Here is a 21,570-nt window from a genome sequence, read left to right as displayed (position 1 = left end):
CTCTCTAGGGGCTCCCCTGCAGCCTCTCGTCACCCTCACCGGGTTCCGATGTGCTGGGCCTCTGGCCCCTGCCTCGCCCACCCGAGTCTCTGATCCTGGGTTCCTGAGTCCCGTCATCTTTGGCTCAGGGTCCTGCTTAACGGGAGAAGAGAGATGGAGCCAGACAGACCAGGTGCAAATCCCAGCCACACCCAGAGCCTTTGGGAGTAGGAAACCCTAATCAGGGTCACACGGACTTTATTATTTTAATATGTTTTTATTGACTTCAGAGAGGAAGGGAGAGGGAGGGAGCGGTAGAAACATCAATGATGAGAGAGAATCAGGGATCGGCTGCCTCCTGCATGCGCCCCCTACTGGGAACCAAGCCCACAACCCAGGCGTGTGCCCCTGACCGGGAATGGGACCGTGAACTGGTTCCTAGGTCCACACTCAACCACTGAGCCATGGCTGCTGGGCCACACCAGCTTTAGAGAGAGGAGGATGTGTTGGCTGAAGGGACAGGGAAGTCCAGGCATGGCCTGCTTCGGGCCCAGCGAGAGAGGCTCCAAGGGGTGGGGGGTGGGGGGTTTGCGCCATCTCCCAGCCCCTCTCGGGCCCTGCTCCCCTCAGGAGGCGGCTCTGTCCGCACATGAAGCCTGGCTCAGGGCCGTGGGCCCGGTGAACACCCGGAAGCAGGTGCCGAGACGCCGAGACGGTGCTACGGAAGCCACGTCACGGTGCTTCGGTGTTTGCCCCAACAGGGCAACCCCAGCTCAGCCCTCACACCCCAGAAAGCAGGCAGCTCAGCGCTGCGCTCGTCTGACCGGTCACAGCCCACGGAAGAAACCCTGTGGGGCCCTTTCACGAGGTGCAGCTTAGAATAAAGAGAGGCAAGCCCTCACGGTGTCGCCAAACGCCCCGGGACGCGGCAGGAGGGCACCCGCGGGCTGTGCCCCGGAGGGGGGAGGCTGAGATGAGGTCCCTCCCCCAGGAGGGCCAGGGCCTCCACTCGCTGTGGCCTGGGCAAGTCACTGCCCACTGGTTCCCTCACCCCAACCTGCCGGGAGGAGGCTGCAAAGGCAGTGAGGGTTACCCCAAGGGCAGCCTGGGGTGGGGTGCCCCTGGGGCTGTGAAGACTCCCCCTCCTCTCCTCCCCGCTGAGCCACCCCCATCCCACCCCGCTTCCATCCCTTGAACAGCAGGAGGCGCGAGGTCCCTGGGGAAATACAATTTGCAAGGCCAGTGGCCACACAGCAGGCACCTTGGCCGTGAACGAGGATTAGAAGATTCTGAGTCGTGTCTACACAGTCACATCCCTCTTCCCGTGAGGCCGCTGGTCACAGGGCTCGGTTTAAAGCTGCAGACCACCCCTCAGGCCTGTCGGGCGTGGCTCCTAAGCTAGGACGCCCGCGGGCGGCGGATCTGCGCTGGGCCGCCCGCTCACTGCAGGAGGTGGACGGCGGCTGCCTTGCGGATGAGCCGCTCCGTCAGGGGCGAGCCGGGCTTCAAGGCGTCCCGCTCCATCAGAAGGCTTCTGCAGAAACAGAGACGGGGCTGTGGTGGAACCTTCTAGAAGGAGGTGGGGGCCCGATGGGTCGCTCAGCCCTGAGGCAGGACCCAGGCAGCGTGGGCTGGGGCTGAGGTGGTCCGAGAGCAAGATGGTCCCCTTCCCAGGCTGCGGGAGGGGGCAGCCGGGCCTGGGTCTGCCCGCCCAGCGCCTCCTGGCACCAGCCGGACGGGCGGGGAACGGCACCGAGGGGTGAGGCTTGGTAGGTGCATCAGGTGGGAAAGGAGGACGTAGCCGGGGCGGCGGGCACACACGTGCCAAGGCCCAGGGCCCGCGGAGGCAGGCGTCCGGGTAACGCTCAGCGTGGCTGGGATGGGCCGGGGCGGTGCCCTGCGGACAAGTTGGCATGGCAACCAGGGAGGACCGAGCAGCGGAGCCTCGTGCCTGCGTGACCTCCAAGCTGGGAACCGCCAGGCCCAGGGAGGTGGGGCCGCTGAGCATGCCGGACCCCACGGGAGACCCCGTGTGAGAGCCGTGACCGAGGACTCACCGGGCCACGTTCCTGTGGGGGCCCGCGGGGCACTGCAGGGCCGCGTGGATCAGCAGCTGGCTGAAGACGTCTCTCTGAAAGGTCACCGCAGGTCAGGCTCCCGGGACTGGGCGAGGGGGGCACCCGCCTCCGGAAGGCCCCTGCCCTCAGGGACGGCCTGGGGGCGGCGGTGAGGACCCCCGCACGGCGGGCTCCACCCCTCGGAGCCGGGCTGCGGGCGGCGGCTCACCTGCGCGTTGCTGCCCCCGATCTGGACCACGCGGTAGCGGATGGGCAGCAGCAGCTCCAGCACGCGGGCGGGGTTCCCGCGCTCGGCCTCCACCAGGGCCTGGCACAGGGGCAGCCCCACGTCGCGGGCCAGGCGGTGCTGACAGTTCTCCCCGGGGGACCTGCCGGGAAGGTGCCCTCAGGGCCTGCCCGTCGCCCACAGCTGCGCCCCTGCTCAGCCCGGGGCCCAGGCCCGAGCTTCAAGGCGGCTCCGTCGCTGGGCACCTCGCCTGGGGGAGGGGCAGGGCCAGCGGCCGTGGCGGTGACCAGTTCAAGCTGCGACAGAGGTCAGCCTCCACCAGGCCTCGGGACAAACCACAGGGGCACACCCCCCCCCCCCGGGCTAGAGCCTCCAGGTGGGGGCCAGGCCTGGCTGCACCTCCAGGCCCCGCCTCCCAGGCTCCCTCTGGCCTCACGGGGACGGGCAGGGGCCCCCACCAGTGCCAGGAACCCGCCCCCGGCGTGTCGCTGTCCCTCCGCTGCCTCAGCAGCACTGTCCCCGGTTTGCACGTGGGGAAACTGAGGCTCATGGAAAAGAAGCGCTTCGGGGACTCCTCCACATCCCCTGAGGGAGGCTGCCCGTGGACAGGAGCTCTCCCACCCTCCCCGGGGGGTGCAGGCACACCCACCCAGGCTGCCCACCTGGAGGGCACCCCGGAGGACGGAGGGCGCACACCTGGGCGCAGCCCTGGACGCATCCCCACGGCTGAGCTCACCCCCGGGCCCCCAGCCGCCCTGGCACAGAGGCGCCCGGCCCCGGCCCCGCGTACTCGCTGGCCTCCTGCAGGGTGGTCAGCAGCTCCTGCGTGGTCCGGGAGTCCCGCGCGCCCAGGGACGCCATCAGGAAGTGGGCGTCGTTGAACAGCAGGATGTGGTCGCGGCTGTGCTCCCGGGTCACGGGCAGGACGTCCTGCCACCGCTCGCCCACAGGCACCCCTAGGACGCGGGGAGGGAACCGCCGCAGGCGTGAGGCTCCCGCGTGCGTCCTGCGCCCGGGCCTCCCGCGCCCGCACGTGGGGGGCCCTAGGACCCTGCCCCGGGGAGGAAGGCTGGAGGCGAGCGGGGCTGGCAAGCAGAGCCCGGCCTCGTGCTGAGGCCTTTGCGGGGGGTGGGGGTGAGGGGGGCAGTTTACGCTCCTTCGTTCAATCGTAAAACCAGTCAGTGCTCCGTTAGAAAGCTAATTTCAAAAACGATGGGAGGGTTTCGGGTCGTCTCCAGCCCCTTTAATGAATCCCCAAACCACCTTGTCACCTCCTCCCACGGCACTGCCATCGGCGCCTGATACGTCCCAGGTGCTCGCTAAACACCTGCCGAGCCCGGAGCCTCCTTCCGCCTCGGTGTCCCCATTCCTCAGCCTAGCCGTCCCTGCTCGGACCCTCTCCCAGCACCCCGCCCCTCCGTCCTCCGACCCCGGGAGCTCCGGCTTCTCCCACGTCTCCCCCCGCCCCCCGCCCCTGGCACCTCCGTGCCCAGGGATGTTGCCCTCGGCCTGTTTCCCAGCTGGGCGACTCTGGACCTGGCTCCGAGTCTCCACTCGGCGTGAGGGAGCGAGCGGCCGTGCCTTCCCGCCACCCGCCCTGCCCCCGACAGTTCTGGCCGGTTTTGGTGACGAGGGACACAGGCCTCCCCCAGCCCAGGTCTCAGGGTCCCAGCCTTGCCCCCGGACAACCAGGGGGCAGCCTCCGCACGGCCGGCTCCCTCCCGACCCCCAGGCCTCTTCAAGGACCGCCCACCACCTCTCTGTCCCTCCGCCTCCTCCCCATCCCTCAGCCTCTGGCCTCGGCTCCCCCTGGCTCAGCCCGCACTGCTCAGAGGTTCTTTCTCAAAGGCGGACTGGAGCCCAGCTGGTGTGGCTCAGTGGTTGAGCACCAACCCAGGAATCAAGAGGTCAATGTTCGATTCCCAGTCGGGGCAGATGCCCTGGTTGCAGGCTGGATCGCCAGCAGGGGGCGTGCAGGATGGAGGATGTTTCTCTCTCATCAATGTTTCTATCCCTCTATGCCTCGCCCCTCCCCTCTCTCTAAAAATCAATAAAACATTAAAAATGACTAAATAAAGGCAGGCCCGAGCCGTCCATCCCTGCTCCCGCAGCCCCTAAGACCGTGGAGAGCCAGCTCCTCACGTGCCCTTGGCCGTGGTTTCCGTGTCGGGGGCTTTGGAGAGCTGCTCTCTGCGTGGAACACCGTTCCCCGACTCTGCCTGGCAAGCCCTACGCACCCGCCCGCTGTCACGTTTCCCCTCTACCGGGCAGCCTCCCGGGAACCCTCCTGAGCGGCCCTGGGGCTGCCCGCCTGCCTGGTCTCACCCACACGGCCCTGCTGACCCGGGGTCTGGAGGGGTCCAGGCTGGCTCTGCTGGGCCTGGGGGTAGGAGAACCATCCGGGCGCAGAGCTGGCCGGGAGCCTCCGTCACCCCAGAGCTGGGGCCAGCCTCGCCCAGGCGACCTGCAGAGCGTGGGTGACTGTGGAGAAACCGCTCTGAAGCCCAGGGGTTGAGAAACTCTCCCTTCCTCGTTCTGAAAGGCAGCCAGGTGCCAGCTGTGCTCAGAGGCCTGGTGGGCAGGCTATGGGGAGCGCAGGTGCCACCCTGGGCACAGGGCCCGAGGCCTGCACACGGGGGTGGTGGGAACTGGGAGAAAGGGCCTGGCGCCTGGTCCCGGGCTCAGGCGGCTGGGAGGCAGCACAGCCCTCGGGCCCAAGGCCGTGGCTGGGGGCGCGTCCCAGGACCTGCAGCGGGACCGGAGGCTGGCGAGGCCTGTCCCCTCACCATGCGGCGGGGGGGTGGGGGGGGGACCAAGGGGGAGAGCAGGGAGCTGGCACCTTCCATCTGCAGCCGGTACAGCATGGAGCAGCTGTCCACCACGTCCAGCATGGCGCCGCTGGCCCGCAGGCTGGGGAGGATCTGGAAGGCAGGGTGGGCGGGGCCTCAGCAGCGCCAGTCCCCCCCCCCCCCCGCCCCGTCCCCTCCTTGCCCCCCACCGAGGCTCCATCCCCACGAGGCGCAGACCTGGGGGAGCATGTGCAGGCCCGGCATCCACCACCTCCCACCCCCGCCGTGGACCCTGCTCCCGGACACGCGTCTGCCCGTCCGCGGTTCTAGGAGGCTGGTCTCCACCTCACGGCCCACGGCGCTCGGCACCTTCCACTCCCTCCACGAAACCCTGACAGCTGGAAGGACCGCTTCGGGGAAAGGTCCCCGGTGCCTCCCCTGGTGCTATTTCTCTGACCTCAGCCTGTCCTGAGGCCCGTCCCGGGCTGCCTGGAGCTGGGAGGCAGGCTTTGTTTCTCCGAAAAGCATGTCTAGCCCGGCCGGCGTGGCTCAGGGGTTGAGCACCGACCGACCTAGGAACCAGGAGGTCACAGTTCAATTCCCGGTCGGGGCACATGCCCAGGTGGTGGGCTCCATCTCCAGTGTGGGGCGTGCAGGAGGCAGCCGATCCGTGATTCTCTCTCATCATTGAGGTTTCTCTCTCTCTCCCTTTCCGAAATCAATAGAAGGACATTTTTTTAAAGCACATCTAGGGGCCGGGGAGAGGAGTGGGGAGTTGGTGTTCAGTGGGCACAGGGTGTTAGTTGGGAAGACGAGAAAGTTCTGGAGATGATGGTGGGCCAGATGCACACCAATGCGAACGGACTCGATGCCACAGACCTGGACACCTAACGCTGGTTAAAATGGCGGGTTTGGGGTTCTGTACGTTTTTCCACAATAAAAATTTCCTATCAGAGGATCAAGGCTGGGATTTCAGAGACAACCAAAGTGTAATTCCACCAATGCCCACGAGGGGGCACTGCCGACCCACCGTCTTCCCCGCTGGTTACCACGTGGGCGGGCGGAGGGGAATTCACCGAGTCTTACACAAGCGTGTGCTCCGCTCCAGGCTGTTTCCGGCCGGGCAGCGGCGATGGGCTCAAAGGTCTAGAGACTAAAAGCCAAATTGCCGCAATAAACCGAGCCGTGTGCAAACGTGGACTTACGTGGTCGTCGTAAATGGTCAGCGCGGCCTCATACTCGCCCTGCAAAAGTGAAGTTCCCGCGGTTACTGTCCAGAGGGTGAGGTGTGATGGGAGAAGTGGCCGGGGACGCCGCCACGCCGAGGCCCCCACGCGCTACGGAGGGGTGGGCGCACCTAGTGCGGGGGGAGGACGCAGCCTCGCTGCTAGGGGAACGCTGGTCAAAGCACAGCCTTCCTACGAGAGCCTGTCCACCTGCCGCAAGCGCCCTCCTGCACCCTCTCCCTCCTCTCTCCTCCCTGCACCCTCGGCTGCGCACACCGCTTCCGGCTGGGCAGCGTGTCACCGCGTCCTTCGTGTCCCTGCAGGTCCCCGTCTTCCCAGCATTCCTCCGTGGACATTAGGGAGCGTCCGGAGTGCCTCTGAGAGCCGCTCTGCGGGAAGCACCTCGGGGAGCCAGGGCAGGACCAGTGGGGACCAGGGGTCCCCCCATCAGGCTCCCCTGGGGCAATGCATCGGGAGCACCCTGGGGCTCAGCAGGTCACCCCGGCAACAGGGACACTGGTCTGAGGTGTCGCCGCCGCTGCACACAACACCCCTGGCCTCCAAGTGCAGACGGTGCCGGAGCCGGCGGTGGTTAGGCCTGAAAAGCCACGGGAACCGCGCAGCCTCTCCCGCACCGGGACACCCTTACAACGCGCAAACACAGCCGGCCGGGCGGACCGAAGGGCGCGGGTTCGATTCCCATCCAGAGCATGTACCTCGGTTGCAGGCTCTATCCCCAGCCCCGGTCAGGGTGCAAATGGGAGGCAACCAATCGATGTGTCTCTCTCTCCCCCTCCTTCCTCCCTTCCGCTCTCAAAAAAAAAAAAAAAAATCAGTGGGAAAAGTATCCTCGGGGGAGGATATAAATACACGTGCACACACATTACTGCTCCACGGACGTGAGGGGCCCCGAGGGGAGAAAGCACGTCCCGTCCCCTCACCTTCTCAATCAGGTACAAGGCCCAGTGCCAGTAGTTGTGACAGGCGAGCATGTCCGAGTCCTGGGGAGAGAGGAGAGGATCAGCAGCATCCGACAGCCTCCGGGGACACGGGGCCGGGTGCTGGCTTCTGCAGAACCCACGCCCTCGAGCGTGGGAACACTCCCCGGGCGCCCTCCCAGGCGGGCTGAGCGGCGTTTCCGCGCCGCCTCCTTCAGCGCCAGGGACGCGGGTCGAGGCCGCGTTCGCTCGCGGAGGAGACAGGCCGGGGGCGGGCGGCCATGTCAGCCCCACAGCCAGGAAGCAGGAGGACCCGGTCCGCAGGGTCACCCAGCTCCTCGCCCGCCGCCTTGTGTGTGGAGTGAAGTGAATGGAAATCACCGGCTGCAGGGCCCGTGTCTCCCCCCCCCCCCCCCCCCTCCCCCCGCGCAGGGACCTGACAAAGCCGCCGGGGCCGGGGAGCCGGCCACTCCAGGTCCTGGCAGGGCCCCAGCAGGAGGGGCCCCGGGCGGACACCTGGACGCCAGCCCTTCCTTCTACCGGCTGCTGTGCCCGCACTGCCGCCGCCTCCTCACCGGGCACCACCTCCGGCTCCTGGAAAGGGGCCCGGCAGGCCCCCCAGGCCCCGGCCGCTCTGCGCCTGTGCTGAGGACACAAGCTGCCCGCCCCTCTCCGGGCCTGGGATTTCAGACAACCGGGACGTGTAATTCCATCCGTTACCAATGGATGTCTTTGCTCAGGCTGCCCTTGGCTGGGTACCACCCACCTCCCCCTCCGTCACCTGCCAACGCCTACACACCCTCCTCACCCAGCCCAAAGGCTGCCTTCGCCAGGAGGCCTTCCCTGACCACTTCCCCTCCAGCCTCCTCTGGGTGCCCACGCCCCCGCGTGCCCTGGCCGGGGTGGCCCGGGGGCGGCCGGGAGCCTGCTCACTGGTCTTTTGAGGACAGAGAAGCCCAGGCTGGGCTCTCAGCGGGGTCCCAGGGCCGAGCACACAGCGGGGACAGTGGCTGGAGGAGGAGGAAAGCGCATCCCAGGCCACACGGTCCCTCCAGAGCTGTCCGGCCAGGCCGGAGGCCGCCAGCAGACACGGCAGGGGGCAGACGCCGAGGGCAAGTGGCGAGAGCCCGCGGGAGACGACCCCGCCAGCCTGAGCCGCCTCATCTTCTGTGTTTGGAACCAACACCCAAGGGAGCTCGTGTGGGGCCCAGGGCTTCAGGGCTGTCACCACAGCAGGCGTAGGAGGAGGACACCGAGGCTGGGGGGGGGGGGGGGTCACGTTCACGCCCGGGACAGAGCCAGGCCCAGGAAAAGCAGGGTCTCCGAAGAGATGTGCACGGAATGAGCTGGACGCCCTGGCCGGGCCCTCCACCCCGCCTCCCTCCGTTCTGCCTGGACAAGCCCTGGCCCCAGCCGGGAGGGGCTGCACGCTGCTCCCCCGCAGACCCCAGTGCTCCCAGGAACCGGCAGTCGGTATCTGTGTGGGGAGCCCGAGGCAGGTCCCCCACGGGCCCCCCAGGCTCTCCCGTCCCCAGAGCTTGGGGACCCTTAGGAAGACCTGAGTGCGAGCCGCAGGGGGTCACCATTCTCACGGTCACCGTCCGCCTGCGCCCGCACCGCTGCCAAGAAGCCCGGGGCGCTCCCTGTCGTTCCCGAGGCCCCGACGGACGGCGGGTCACACCAGGAAGCACCAACCGCCGGAAACACCCGCCGTCAGGATGCGTGTATGTCACGCCCTGACCCACCACCCTCCGGCTCAGCACGGCCCACCCTCAACGCGCTCTGGGCCCGCCTCAGCCCACGCTCGGGCGGCCGCCTGACACAGGCCTGCTCGCAGTCAAGGGCCCAGTGTCCCACGGGCTTTATCATGCGTGCTCAGTGGGTGCGTGCCAGCCCGCACACCCAGCGTCCGGGCTCCATTCTGGGCAAGGGCACCTACCTCAGTCGCAGGCTCGACTCTCGGCCCTGGTCGGGCACGTGCGGAAGGCAACTAATCGATGTCTTTCTCTCACGTCGATGTTTCTCTCTCTCTCTGTCTCTCCCCCTCCCCTCCCCTCCCCTCGCTCTAAAAACCGATGGGAAAATATCCTCGGGGGAGGATTAACAACAACAAAAGTAAGTAAATAAGGCTCCACAGCCCCATAAAACACACCCTGTAACCCTAACCCCAACCCTAATCCCGGGAGTCAGGGGCCACCTGCACTTCCCACAGGCACGTCCCAGGCCGGGGAGCCGCTACGGACGCAGCCACCTGCCTGGTTCCTGGCGCTTCCACGCTCTGCTCGGTCACTGAACGCCCGCCGCTCGGTCCAGCCTGGGCAGAGACCCTCTGTCCTGGCCGGCGTCGCCCTGGGGACCCACACGGCAGAGAAGGGCAGGGCAGACCCACACCTGGACAGGTGGCTGGCTGAGCCAGACGCAAGCCCGGGGCAACAGGCGCACACAGAGGGGGAAGGCGGCCTCTGAGCCTCCACGGCCGGGACGCCAGGAGGGCGGCGGGAGGGCCAGCTCCCGGCCCCCCAGGACGCCCATCCCGCAGGCCAGCCCTGCAGACCCTCCCTCGCCATCACCCGGCCCCGCGGCCCGGCGCTCCGAGCCCACTCCTGGGTGCCACGCGGAGCCCACGGGCCGGTGGGGCACAGGGCAGCCCGCGCCCTCACGGTTCCCCCCGCGCCAGGCTCCTTTCCGGGGCGCTTTCTCGTCCGTTCCTTTTACCCCAAATGCCTCGGGCCAGGACCGACGCTAGAGGCACCCGCAAAACACTGGCCCAGGGCGCGCTGTGGCTGGACAGAAACGCCGCCCACACACACGTTCCCCACGGCCACGCTGCACCCGCAGCCTCTGTCCACGATGCCTGGCCCAGCTCGAGGGGGACGGGCCGCCCGGGCAGGCGACGGCCGCGACGCGTACCTTCCAGTGGGCTTCCGAGCGCTGCATGAAGTCCAGCCCGGCCTTGACCTCCGCCTTCATCTCGTGGATGTGGGCCACGGTGTGCACCGACCACGCGTCCGTGGGGGTCACAGACAACGCCTGAGGGGGGCGGGAAAGAGGGGACGGATCAGTCAGGCGGCGGCTCCGAGTTCCGCACACGCGGCCTGAGCTGGAGGCCGGGCATCGGGCGGGGCCGGCATGGGGACTGGGCTCAGCCTCAAACAGTGATGGCCCGAAGGCCAGCCTGCTGACCACCTGCAGGCTCCCAGGGGGTGTCACACCCATTTCACAGATGGGACTGAGCGGCCGGCCCGGGACCACACAGCCGTCTTCCCAACGCCAGGCGCCCCCTGCCCCGCAGCCTCCTGCGAACGCCGTCACCTGCTCCCTGCCCTCCAGGCTCTGGGGGCCTGTTTCACCCTGGGACGCGGTCTGTGCCAACGCTGTGCCACTGCACGTGCCCAGGGCTCCCGCCGCCCCTTCCCACCAACACCCGTGCGGTGGCCACACGCCCAAGGTTCTGGGCTGTTCTGACGTCACCACTGTTCATAACAACAGCTGCTCCTGCGACAGACAGCAAGGCAGGCGCCGAGCTGCGATGTAACCTTGGAGGCCTTGTTCTTTCACGCGTGCTGACTGCGCGCCTACTAAGCGCCAGACGTGGAGCAGGAGGCTGAAGCTCCCAGTCGCCCTGTGGACAAGTGCCCAGGACCCCACACCGGGTCTCGGTCTCCCCCAGCCCCACCTTGGACCCCAGGCCTCTCACAGAGGCAGAGTCTGGAAGGCCTGGCACCTCTGCCCCTGGCCTGGCACCCGCTGCAGGGGTCTATGCTGACAGGTCATCCCCAGCTAGCCCTGCCCCTGACCCTATACCCCTGCCCCTGCCCCAGCCCCCATGCCCCGGCCCCCATACCCATACCCCTGCCCCTGCCCCCATGCCCCTGCCCCTGGCCCCATGCTCCGGCCCCAGCCTGTGTGGGCCCCGCCCCGTCCACATGGGGGCACTGTAAGAAAGAGCCTGTCTGGAGGGAGAGTAGCAGCCAGGGCACAGCCCTGAAGGGCCAGGACACTTGGGAGATGGTGGGGCACTGTGGGGCAGGCTGGGTGCCAGGGCCCTAAAGGACCCCCTAAGCACGCTGCTCTCGCTCCAGATTCTGGGGCAGCTGTCAACTGTAGAGAGCACCTGGGAAAGGCCCCTGAGCTGACTGTCATCTGAATCCAGTGGCGCCTGGCAGAGCCATGCCCCGGAAACATACCTTGCCAGAGGCAGGTGTGTTGTCAGTCTGACCTTTAGCTCAGGCACTAGGGGGGTGGATTTCATTATCTAAATCCAGCCAGGCACCAGGCCCACCCAGAAGTGACAATTACAAAGAAGCCACAAGAATGCACACATTTTCTTTATCTTAAACTTTAGTAAAACTTCCTGGTATCTTACTGTATAAAATAAACGCGCTGTATCGGCTCTGGGTCACTGTCTCTCCATCAGAGGACAGCTGTCCCACCCGGTCCCAGCTTTCCCTACTGTCTTTGTGTCTGTCTCTTCCATTTTCTCAATCCTGTCACCCCTACTCAGAACTCCTGTCCGCCCTCTAGCTGTGCTAATCGCCTGTCCGCTCTCTAGCCCTGCCGAGATGAAGGCCCGCCCCCTAAGAGGTTCCCTGGGACCAAGCCCAGACTCCCTCCAGCAGCTCTGGCCCTGCCTCCTCCAGCCTCTGCTCCAGGCCTGCCTGGGGGGCGCACGGAGGGTCTGGGCCTGCAGAAGGGCTTGCAAAGCCCAGCGGCTCCTCACTGAGGGGGCGTGGCCAAGGGAAGGGCTGACCACGGGACCCCGCCCCCCAGCCAGGGCCACCAGAGCAGCCTCTGCTGCAATTGTGGCTCAACTCCCCGAGGCTGAGTGACATTAGTGGCACGTAGTGAGGTTCGAGGTGGGAGGACCGGCATTTTCACACGCTCCCTGCCTCCCAAGCTCTGGCTCCCACAGGGTCATGCGGACTCTGGAGGCAGACAGAGCGGGTGCCCAGGGCCGCCCTCCATGCAACCGGAGCGAGGGGACGGGGCCTCCCTGGGCCTCACTCGCCCTCCTCACCTATGGAGGTAGTTTGTGCATCTTGGCACCATGGACCGGACCCGGGAGGTGCTGGTGACAGGCGGCAGCTGCTGCTACCACGAGCCCTTCCCACCGCATCCTCGAGTGGGGAACCTGGCCGGGGTCACCCCCAAGCGGGGTCCTCGTGCCCCTGCCCCACGGACGCCAGCCCTGAGGCCGGCACCTCGGGAGCCACCCACCTCTTTGGCAAGCTTCTCCGCCTGGTCGTACAAGTTGGTTTCCATCAATCCGAACGAGTAGATGCCTTTCACGTAGCTAAAGACAGAGCAAACGCCTCTTTCAAAGGGGGGCCGGGACCGTTCAACCCTCAACACGACCTGCACGGGCCACCGTGCCCCCAAACGACCCGTGTGAACACGTGTCCTAACGTGGAGCCGGGCGTGTGCGGATGTGGTCAAACCAGAGCAGGTGGGTCCCAAACCCGACAGCCGGTGTTCTGATGGCAGGAGAAAGGAGAGTGTGGTTAGACACAGACACAGGCACACACGGACAGACAGCCGCGTGAGGACCGCGGCAGAGACTGGGAGCACAGCCGTGAGCCAGGGGCGCGAGGAAGCCCCGCCGGAGCTGGGAGAGGCCGGGACCCTCCCCTAGAGCCTTCGACGGGGCCCCCGACACCTGGAATTCGGACTGCGGCCTCCATAGCGGAGAAAGAGTGAATCTGTGGTTTGAAGCCTCCCAGCCTGTGGCCTTGGTTATGGCAGCGCCAGGAGCTGGTCCGCTGTCCCTGTGCCAGGCACCACGCCACGTGCGAGGTCCCAGCGAGCTGATGCCCTGGCTGGGGGGTGGGGGGCGGCGTGACCTTTATCGTCTGCCTGACTGCTCCCAACCCGAACCCTGTGTCCGTGCTGGACCCTCTGCCATTCACATCCCACCTCCTCGGACGCCAAGGTCCCCACGGGGTGACAGGGCCTTTCCCGCCTGCCGCGTGGTGATGGCCGCCAGGAGGGACAGCTCCGGGACGGCCCCGGAGGCCGCGGTGACCGCGGGCTGTCAGCAGCTGCTCCCCGGACCCCAGCTCCTGGAGGCGGGGGCCCCTGTCTGCTCAACTGGCTCGCGCCCTGGGCCCCGCCGAGCATGGGCGTGGCCACACAGCGCTGACTGAACGCGTGCCTTCGTCCTCCGTCACCCCGGCACCCTCCTCCGTCACCCCGGCGCCGAGCACCTGCGGGGGCTCCTCCCGGCGCGTCTGCGGGATTATGCGGGAGCGGGAGCCACGGAGCCTCTCCCTGAGACTCGGGGTGGTGATCTCCGTGGGCAGAGGGGACTCCAGCTTCACTATTCACGGGAGCAGCGTGCTGGGGCCCTGGCTTCCGACTTTGCTCGTCAACATTCATGGGGCTCTTCGTGGGGTCCTGTCACCGCCAACCTTTAAGCACGCGTGGGGTGCTCCGACCGGCGGCCTCTACCGGCTCCGTGACGGTTCCTCTGATGAGTCTCCTTGGCCGGGCCGCGGCGCCCAGTCGTCCGGTCAGACCCGATCTAGGTGTTGCTGTGAAGGTCGTTTTTGTGCGCGACTGACATGTCAATCAGCAGACGACGCTCCTCTCCGAGGTGTGGGTGGGCCTCGCCGAATCAGGCGAAGGTTTTCGAGACAAGACTGACCTCCCAGAGGAGGAAGGAAGCGGCCTCTCCGGAGACGGCGACACAGAAGCGCCCCCTGACTTTCCCGACTGTGCTGTCCTGCGGGCCTTGGACTTGATGGTCCCCCAGGAGCCGGAGCCAACTCCTCACAATCAATGTCTCTCCACGTATGCAGACATAGAGGTTGACGTTTGCATGTATGTGTAAACAACATGAATCTAGATACACGCGTGATACTGGCTCTGCTTCTCCGGAGAACCCTCACTCACACGGCTCTTCAACCTATTCACCTGTTCGACCTTCACCCAACCCTCTGACTGAGAGGCGACGGAGCCCTGGCCGGTGTGGCCCATGGTGAGAGGGTCGGCCTGCGCACCGAAGGGCCGCAGGTTCAATTCCCAGTCGAGGGCATGGACCCGGCTGGCAGGCTCGATCCCCAGCCCTGGTTGGGGCACATGCAGAAGGCAACTAACCAATCGATGTCTCTCTCTCTCTCTCTCTCTCTCTCTCTCTCTCTCTCTCTTTTCTTCCCTCTGTCCCTTCCACTCTCTCTACAAATCAATGGAGGAATCTCCTCGGGTGAGGATTATCAAACACAACAGCAAAAGCTGCAATGGAGGTGACCCTGTGCCCTGTCCCTCGGGCTGTTCGCAGGTCCGTAGCCCCACCCCCAGCCCCTCCCCTCCGAGCACACAGCGGAGCTGGGCTTGCTGGGCTCCTGGGAGGGGGTGGCCGGCTCTGGCCAATGACTCTGACCCAGTGGTCCCCACCCTTTCTTGGCCACACCCCACCTAAGCATCTCTAAATCCTGATCCCCCACCCCCACCCCCACCCCCGCCGTCACATGGAATTCTCATTATTCAAAGAGTGACTCCTACTCACGGGGAGGAAGCCTGAAAGGCATTAGCTTGGTCTAAACAGGCTTCCAAAGAACATGGCAGCCATGAAAGAGAAAAATAAAAGAACGAAAGGACAATTGAAGTCCCGAGGAAGAAATCACTAAGAAATTGTTATAAAACATGAGGTGATGGGAAAAAATAGCAAATAACGTTTCAAAACATATAACAGAGAACTGAAATGCATAAATGTCACAATATATATTTACATGCTGTACATGAGGGCCCTAGAACCGTAAGAAATGCCAAAGATTCACTGTGACTAACTCATTCTCGAACTGCCCCCCTAAAAATCACATTGCCGCCCGTGGGGTGTGGGCCCCAGTGGGACCCCTGCTCTGAGCGCGTCCCTCGCGAGTCCCTCAGGAGAGCTCTTTCCCCTCTTGGCAGCTGGTGTGACCAGAGAGCAGGGCCTCCACCAGCCGGGGTCCCGGAGGGAGGCCACGCAGGGCACAGCACCGGCCGCCTGGGCTGGGCGGGGGCAGGGTGAGCAGCGACCTTGGCTGTCACCGCCCTGGAGGACCAGGTCGGCGCAGGCTCGCTCCCGCAGCCAGCTCCCCCGTGCCGACTGGGACGCACTGTGCCACCTCGCTCCCAGATGGCGAGCCGGGCGCGTGAGGAAACCAGAGGAGCCACCGTGGCCGCACCTGGTGGGGGGGGGGGGGCAGGAGCCTTGCCCCCTTCAGGGCAGGGGAGGGAGACTCAGCACTGAAGTGAGGGGGTTGCCAACGGGCACGTACCTGCTCAGGGGGACGTCAGGCGTCCAGAAGGGGTAGACTCGGGCCGCGGAATCTCGCATCTGCTGCTGGTAGCCCAGGTAGAAGTAGGCATCGTGGGAGAACTTGAGGGCCAGCATGTCCGTGGGGTGGTCCCGGAGAACCTGCTCCCACAGCTCGCAGGCGTGGGGGAAGTTCCTGAGGAGAGAGCGGGTCTCAGCGACAGGGACACGGCCCACCTGCGGGAGGGAAAGGGCATCGCTTCCTGCCAGCTCCACGGTCCGCCCTGCACTGGTCACACGCACGCGCACACACATACACACACATGTGCACGCACACACATGTGCGCTTCCTGCCAGCTCCACGGTCCGCCCTGCACTGGTCACACGCACGCGCACACACGCACACACACGCACACACGCATACACACACACGTGTGCGCTTCCTGCCAGCTCCACGGTCTGCCCTGCACTGGTCACACACGCACACACACATGCACGCACACGCACAGACATGCACACGCACATATGTGCACGCACACATGCACACCCACACGGCAGTTCTTCCAACGACATTGTTCTGTTCGATGTCCTTTTTAAAAAATTTTTTTTGTTTATTTCAGAAAGAGGGAGGGAGAGAAACATCCATGATGAGAATCACTGATCAGCTGCCCCCTGCACGCCCCACACTGGGGATCGAGCCCATGCCCCGGGCATGTGCCCTGACCGGGAATCGAACCCTGACCCCCTGGTTCCTAGGCCGGTGCTCAGCCCCGGGGCCGCACGGCAGGGCCGGTGTCCTTCCTCACACTGACGGGATGCTGTGGGAGGTGGCTCTTGCCTATCGGGAAGCCCGCGGTGAAACCGGCTCGGTTACCAGTCGCTCTGTGTAAAGCCGCGGCACGTTCCGCCACATCAGTGAGGACTCAGCTGCTCGCGGACGGACCTGTGTCCGCTGTGCTCCCAGAATGGATACCCCAGAGGGTAGCTGTGCTCCTGAACTCACACCAAACGGAGCGCTGGCTGCACAGGCGGCCCCCGGCAATCTCCGCGGAGACCAGGCTCCGTCTGCGGGAGGCCCGGGGCAGGCCCAGCCAGCGCTAAGCCGGGCACTGCCCCCCCCCCCCCCCCGGGGGCCGCAGCCTTCCTCTGTGGCTGCTCCAGAGCCTCCCCGTCAGCTCAGGTCGCCTCGCTCTGCGGGCGTCTCCCCGGCCTGAGCTGACCAGGCCGCCCGGCACGGGCTCCGGCTCCGACTGGCCACTGGCAGGGCCGCGGAGGGAAGCAGGTGCTCTGGGCAGGTGCTCGAAGGGCGGGTAGGGCGAGGGGAAAAGGGGAGGGTTTTCTCCTCCATCTTTTATTTGTTTCTGTAACGTGGTCCTGTGATTTTTGTAAGAAAATAAGAACCAATTTACTGAATGCCCCCCCCCCCCGGGGACCCTGGCCGGCGCCTCCTCCTTCCCGGTCAGCTGGGCAGGGCCGCGGGCAGCATGTGAGTGCCGATCAGACGGCGGGGGCGGCCACCCCGGCCCCCTCCCTCCCCGGGGCACTGGGCAGCCTGTGGCTCCCCCCCCTCCCCCCGGTCTCAGGGCTCCTCACCCCTTGGCGAAGGCCTCCACCGCGGACACGTGCAGCCGCTCCCGCGGCGTCAGCGGCTGGGCTTTGGACATCTCCGCCATGTCCTTCACCGCGAGCGCCAGCTCCCGGTCCAGCCGCACGGAGCTCCCGGTGCCGATCAGCACGAGGCCATTGGCGATGGCGTGGCCCATGGCTGGGGAAGGGGGGCAGCTGGTGATTCACATGCCCCCCCCCCGCCCCACGTGTGACATAAGCAGCCCTCGACCCAGGAGGCTGTGGCTGGGCCCCCACCGAGTGCAGAGCTCAGCGGGGCCCCCGCCCCCACCTGCAGGCCGCACCCTGAAAGCACCCTGCACAGGGCCCGTGTCTGGGGCCCCTCATCACCAGCTGAACCTTTTCTAAAATTTAGTCCTCGTCCTGGCTGGTGTGGCTCAGTGGATAGAGCGTCGGCCTGCGGACTCAAGGGTCCCGGGTTCGATTCTGGTCGGGGGCATGTGCCTTGGTTGCGGGCACATCCCCAGTGGGGGGTGTGCAGGAGGCAGCTGATCGATGTTTCTCTCTCATTGATGTTTCTAGCTCTCTGTCACTCTCGCTTCCTCTCTGTAAAAACTCGATAAAATATACTTTAAAAAATAGTAATAATAAAATAAAATTTAATCCTCAGCTGAGGATATTTTCCCCATAGATTTTCAGAGTGGAAGGGAGAGAGGAGGGAGGGTAAAGGGAGGGGGTTTGGGAGAGAGAGAGAGAGGAACATCGGGGTGAGGGAGACACATTGATTGGTTGCCTCCTGCATGTACCCTGACTGGGGCTGGGGATTGAACCCACAACCAAGGTATGCGCCCTTGACCAGGAATGGAACCCAAAACCCTTTGGTCCGCAGGCCGACGCTCTAACCACTGAGCATCCCAGCCAGGGCAGCTGAACCTTTCTTTCTCCAGACCTCGTTGTTCTCACCTGAGAAATGGGATCAGGGTCTTTTTTGCAGGATGGGCATCCGATTAGGGGGGAAAGATGCCTCTCCAGAACCCGGCATCGCTACGGGAGCAGCTGGTGTTCCAACCACAACACCGACTGGCACCTCCCTCCCCCCCCGTGCAGATGCCCGCCCGGGGAGCGTCACTCACCGAAGGTCGGGTCTGCTGCCTTCAGCTTCGCCAGGCAGCCCTCGATGCCCCCGAGAGCCTTGTCGTTGGTCCACTTCACGTACTGAAACACAAGAGCGTCACCGAGCCGTCCCGTCCCGGGGGGGCCGGCGCCGCTGACAAAGGCGCGGACCTAGGTCCTGACCGCGCTCCTTCCCGGGACACGCAGTGCTTTCTGGGCTCAAGGAAAGCGGGACTGGGTGGATCTCAGAGAAGAGACTGAACACGCGCCACTCGAGGCACGTTCTGTGGGGGGCGAGGCCGCCGTTTCCAACTCCCCCAGCCTCTAAAGGGAGTCTGCCTGCGGCACCTGCCCACCACTCAGCGTCAGCCTCGAGGGGCCGCGACGGGGCACCCAGGGGGCGTCTTCTCCGCCTTGTTCACACCTTTAAGAAGAACGTAGCCCTGGTCGGTTTGCTCAGTGGGTAGAGCGTCAGCCTGCAGACCAAAAGGTCCCAGGTTCGATTCTGGTCAAGGGCACGTACCTTGGCTGCAGGCTCCTCCCTGGCCCGGGCCCTGGTTGGGGCGCATGCAAGGAGGCCACCCATCGATGTGTTTCTCTCACACCAGTGTTTCTCTCTCTTTCCCTCTCTCTCCCACTCTCTCTAAAATCAATGGAAAAATATCCTCGGGTGAGGATTATACAATAAAAAAAAAATAAAAAAAAATAAAACAGTTTAAAAAAAGAAGAAGAACCGTAGTAAACATGCATTGTGGAAAGTCAGGCCGAGCCCTGGCCGGTGTGGCTCAGTGGTTGGGTATCGTCCCATGCATCGAAAAGTCACTGGTTTGATTCCCGGTCAGGGCACATACCCAGGTTGTGGGTTCGATCCCTGGTTGGGGTGCATACGGGAGGCAACTGAATGATGTTTCTCTCTCACATCGATGTCTCTCTCTCTCCCTCTAAAATCAAGAATAGTCTTTAGAAAGCGTTATGAAGAATGCCTGGGTCCCCATGAAGCCCTGCTCTCCCCAAGTTCCCAGGAGACCTGGGAGGAAGGGTCCGTGGGCTCCACTTGATAAGCCAGGAGGGCTGAGGAAGACGGAAGGCTCCGGAAGTGCGGGTCCCTCGCCTGCCCACGGCCATCCCCCACCCCACCTGGGGCCCCTCGAGGAACCCCCTCAGGGTGCACGCGGAAGCGAGCGGTTAGAAGGGAGCACAGAGCGCCCTGGACCCGTGCAAGGAGCCTTCTCGTCATGGCAGGAATGGACGTAGCTGTGAGACGCACCCAACAATTAAACAGGGAAAAATTAATTAAAAGCATTCACCAGCCCGGCCGGCGTGGCTCCGTGGTTGAGCGGTGACCTATGAACCAGGAGGTCAGGGTTCGATTCCGGTCAAGGGCACATGCCCGGGTTGTGGGCTTGATCCCCAGTGAGGGGGGGGGGAGGGCGATGGGCGTGCAGGAGGCAGCCGATCCATGATTCTCTCTCATTTAAGTTTCTATCCCTCTCCTCCTCTCCTGTCCTCTCTGAAATTAATAAAAACGTATCTTTTTAAAAAGCTTTCACCACCTTCGGAAACCCGGCCCTGGACCTTTACGGAAGGGGCTGCTTCGCTCAGAGGGCCTCACCTGGGTCAGGGTGGCGTCGAACAGCTTGCAGGCCTCGTTGCTGGGGGTGGAGAGCGGGAGACCCGCATCCTTCCACGCCTGCACCGCCGGAGGGAATGGAGTCAGGCCTTGTTCCACGTGGCCCTCCCATCAGGAACCCTCCACCCAACCCCCGGCACGGAGACCCCGGCCTGGCATCTGCCCGGTGGGACCCGTCAGGCCCGGCCTCCGGGCGGCAGGCAGGGGCCCCGCGGGGCCTCCCAGACCTCGCAGCTGGCGGAGCAGAGGCTGAGCGCGGGGCAGGCTCCAGGCGCCGCGGCCTCTGGAGAACCGTGGCCTCTGGGAGGTCCTCCCTCGGACCCGGCCGGCCCTCTGTGGACGGGCTCCCGGTGCTGGGTGCCCGGGGAGCAGGCGGGGGGTGCGTCCTGCCTGCTCACCCCTAACGGCCCTCCGCTCCCGCCCAGGCACCGCCCGCCGCAGCTCCGTCCCTGGAAACTCCGTCCGTCCGTCCGCGCTGCTCACCTACCCGCCCCCTCGGTGTCCGGCCCCCCCCCCCCCCTCCTCCCGGGCGGGGCATGTCCTCTCCTCCCGGGAACATTGCGTCCCGGCTCCTCCGAACCCCGCCTTCCTCATCTGCACGGGGGCGGGCTCCCCGCCTGGCCGGTGCCCAGGACACCCTCGCTGACGCCGGGCGCCCTGCGTGCCACGCGGGGTGGTGCCCTCTGGGGGTCCCGGGGTCTCCCGGTTTCCCCAAGGGGGGGGGACCCCGCCGGGGGCGGTCCTCCGGGCCCTGCCGTGCGCCCAGGGGTCCTGCCCCGCGTACCTGGCAGTCACGCAGCGGCGGGCACACGGCCATGGTGCGCGCTCCGAGCGGGTGCGCGCTCCGCTCTGCGGGTGGCCTTCCGGGCGCGGGAGGGGCGGGCCGGGGAGCGGGAGGGGCGGGGCGCGGCGGCCGAGCTCCCCGCTGGCTCACGGGGCGGGACAGCGCCCCGCCTCACGGGCAATCGGAGGCCCCGGGACGGTCCGCCCAGGGAGGGCGGGGAGGGAGCCGCCCGGCCCGAGGGGGCACATTTGGTGTGAGCCGCGGCGTGCGTTGGCCGGCCGCCGGTCTTGCCCCCCCAACTCCCGCTCCCCACAACCGCCGAAGGGCCCCTCCCTGCCGGGGACCCCCTTGCGGAGGGCCTGCGGGTCCCTGGCGGCAGAGGAGCCCCGGGCAGCGGTAGTTCCACCGGGCAGCCAGGCGCGCACAGCCACCCACGGCGGAGATTTTGGCCAACATCCCCCCAGGGTCCGGTCCGTCCCCTCTCCCTCTCCCCCCTCTCCCCTCTCCCTCCCCCTCTTCCTCTCCCTCTCCAGGACTTGCAGCCTGAGCTCTGCCCTCAGCCCCAAACCTCTCGCCACTGCCCCCCCCCACCACCTCCCAATGTAATCTAACCCTCCCCACCTCTCCCCAGGGCGCAGGAGGCAGGAGTGAGTAGCTCAAGAGCAGGTTAAAATGTTGATCTTTTTGTTCACTATGATTTTTTTTGCCTTACTTTTTGATTTCCAAAAATACTGCATTAAAGTATTACTTGTCTTCTGTAAGAGATGAAATCATAGAACTCTTAGGAGGAAACCGAGGGGTAAACCCTCGTGACGTCAGATGGGACAATGGTTTCTTAGATGCGACACCAAAGGACAAGCAACAAAAGGAAACAGAAAAATTGGATTTCACCAAAATGAGTACAACCTTCCTGCATCAGGGACAGCATCCAGAGAGTGAAGACGGCCGTGGGACAGCGAGAATTCCCGCCAATCACAGCCTGGCCGGGAGCCTCCCCCCACAACA

At 65.3% G+C, this 21,570-nt stretch overlaps 1 protein-coding gene across 2 annotated transcripts; it reads right to left on the bottom strand.

The window, feature by feature from the left end:
• Positions 1-242: 242 nt before the first annotated feature.
• Positions 243-20,615, bottom strand: TTC38 (tetratricopeptide repeat domain 38). 2 transcript variants are annotated; one of them, XM_008155415.3, is made up of 14 exons: positions 20,566-20,615; positions 19,764-19,841; positions 18,172-18,253; positions 17,066-17,237; positions 15,495-15,668; positions 12,454-12,529; positions 10,147-10,266; positions 7,240-7,299; positions 6,278-6,316; positions 5,123-5,204; positions 3,074-3,239; positions 2,266-2,425; positions 2,037-2,110; positions 243-1,513 (listed from the first exon to the last, which is right to left on the bottom strand). In XM_008155415.3, exons 1-14 carry the CDS (start codon positions 20,596-20,598, stop codon positions 1,420-1,422), a joined length of 1,410 nt encoding a protein of 469 aa, XP_008153637.2. In that variant the 5' UTR covers positions 20,599-20,615; the 3' UTR covers positions 243-1,419. The 2 variants fall into 2 exon arrangements, with proteins under 2 accessions (XP_008153637.2, XP_054575620.1); XM_054719645.1 differs by lacking the exons at positions 19,764-19,841; positions 20,566-20,615 and adding an exon at positions 18,508-18,560.
• Positions 20,616-21,570: the final 955 nt, after the last annotated feature.

This window comes from Eptesicus fuscus, chromosome 7, assembly GCF_027574615.1.
Source record: "Eptesicus fuscus isolate TK198812 chromosome 7, DD_ASM_mEF_20220401, whole genome shotgun sequence".
Classification (NCBI taxonomy): domain Eukaryota; kingdom Metazoa; phylum Chordata; class Mammalia; order Chiroptera; family Vespertilionidae; genus Eptesicus; species Eptesicus fuscus.
The sequence above is the reverse complement of the archived record's forward strand: the minus strand, read 5'-3'. Positions and strand labels throughout refer to the sequence as shown.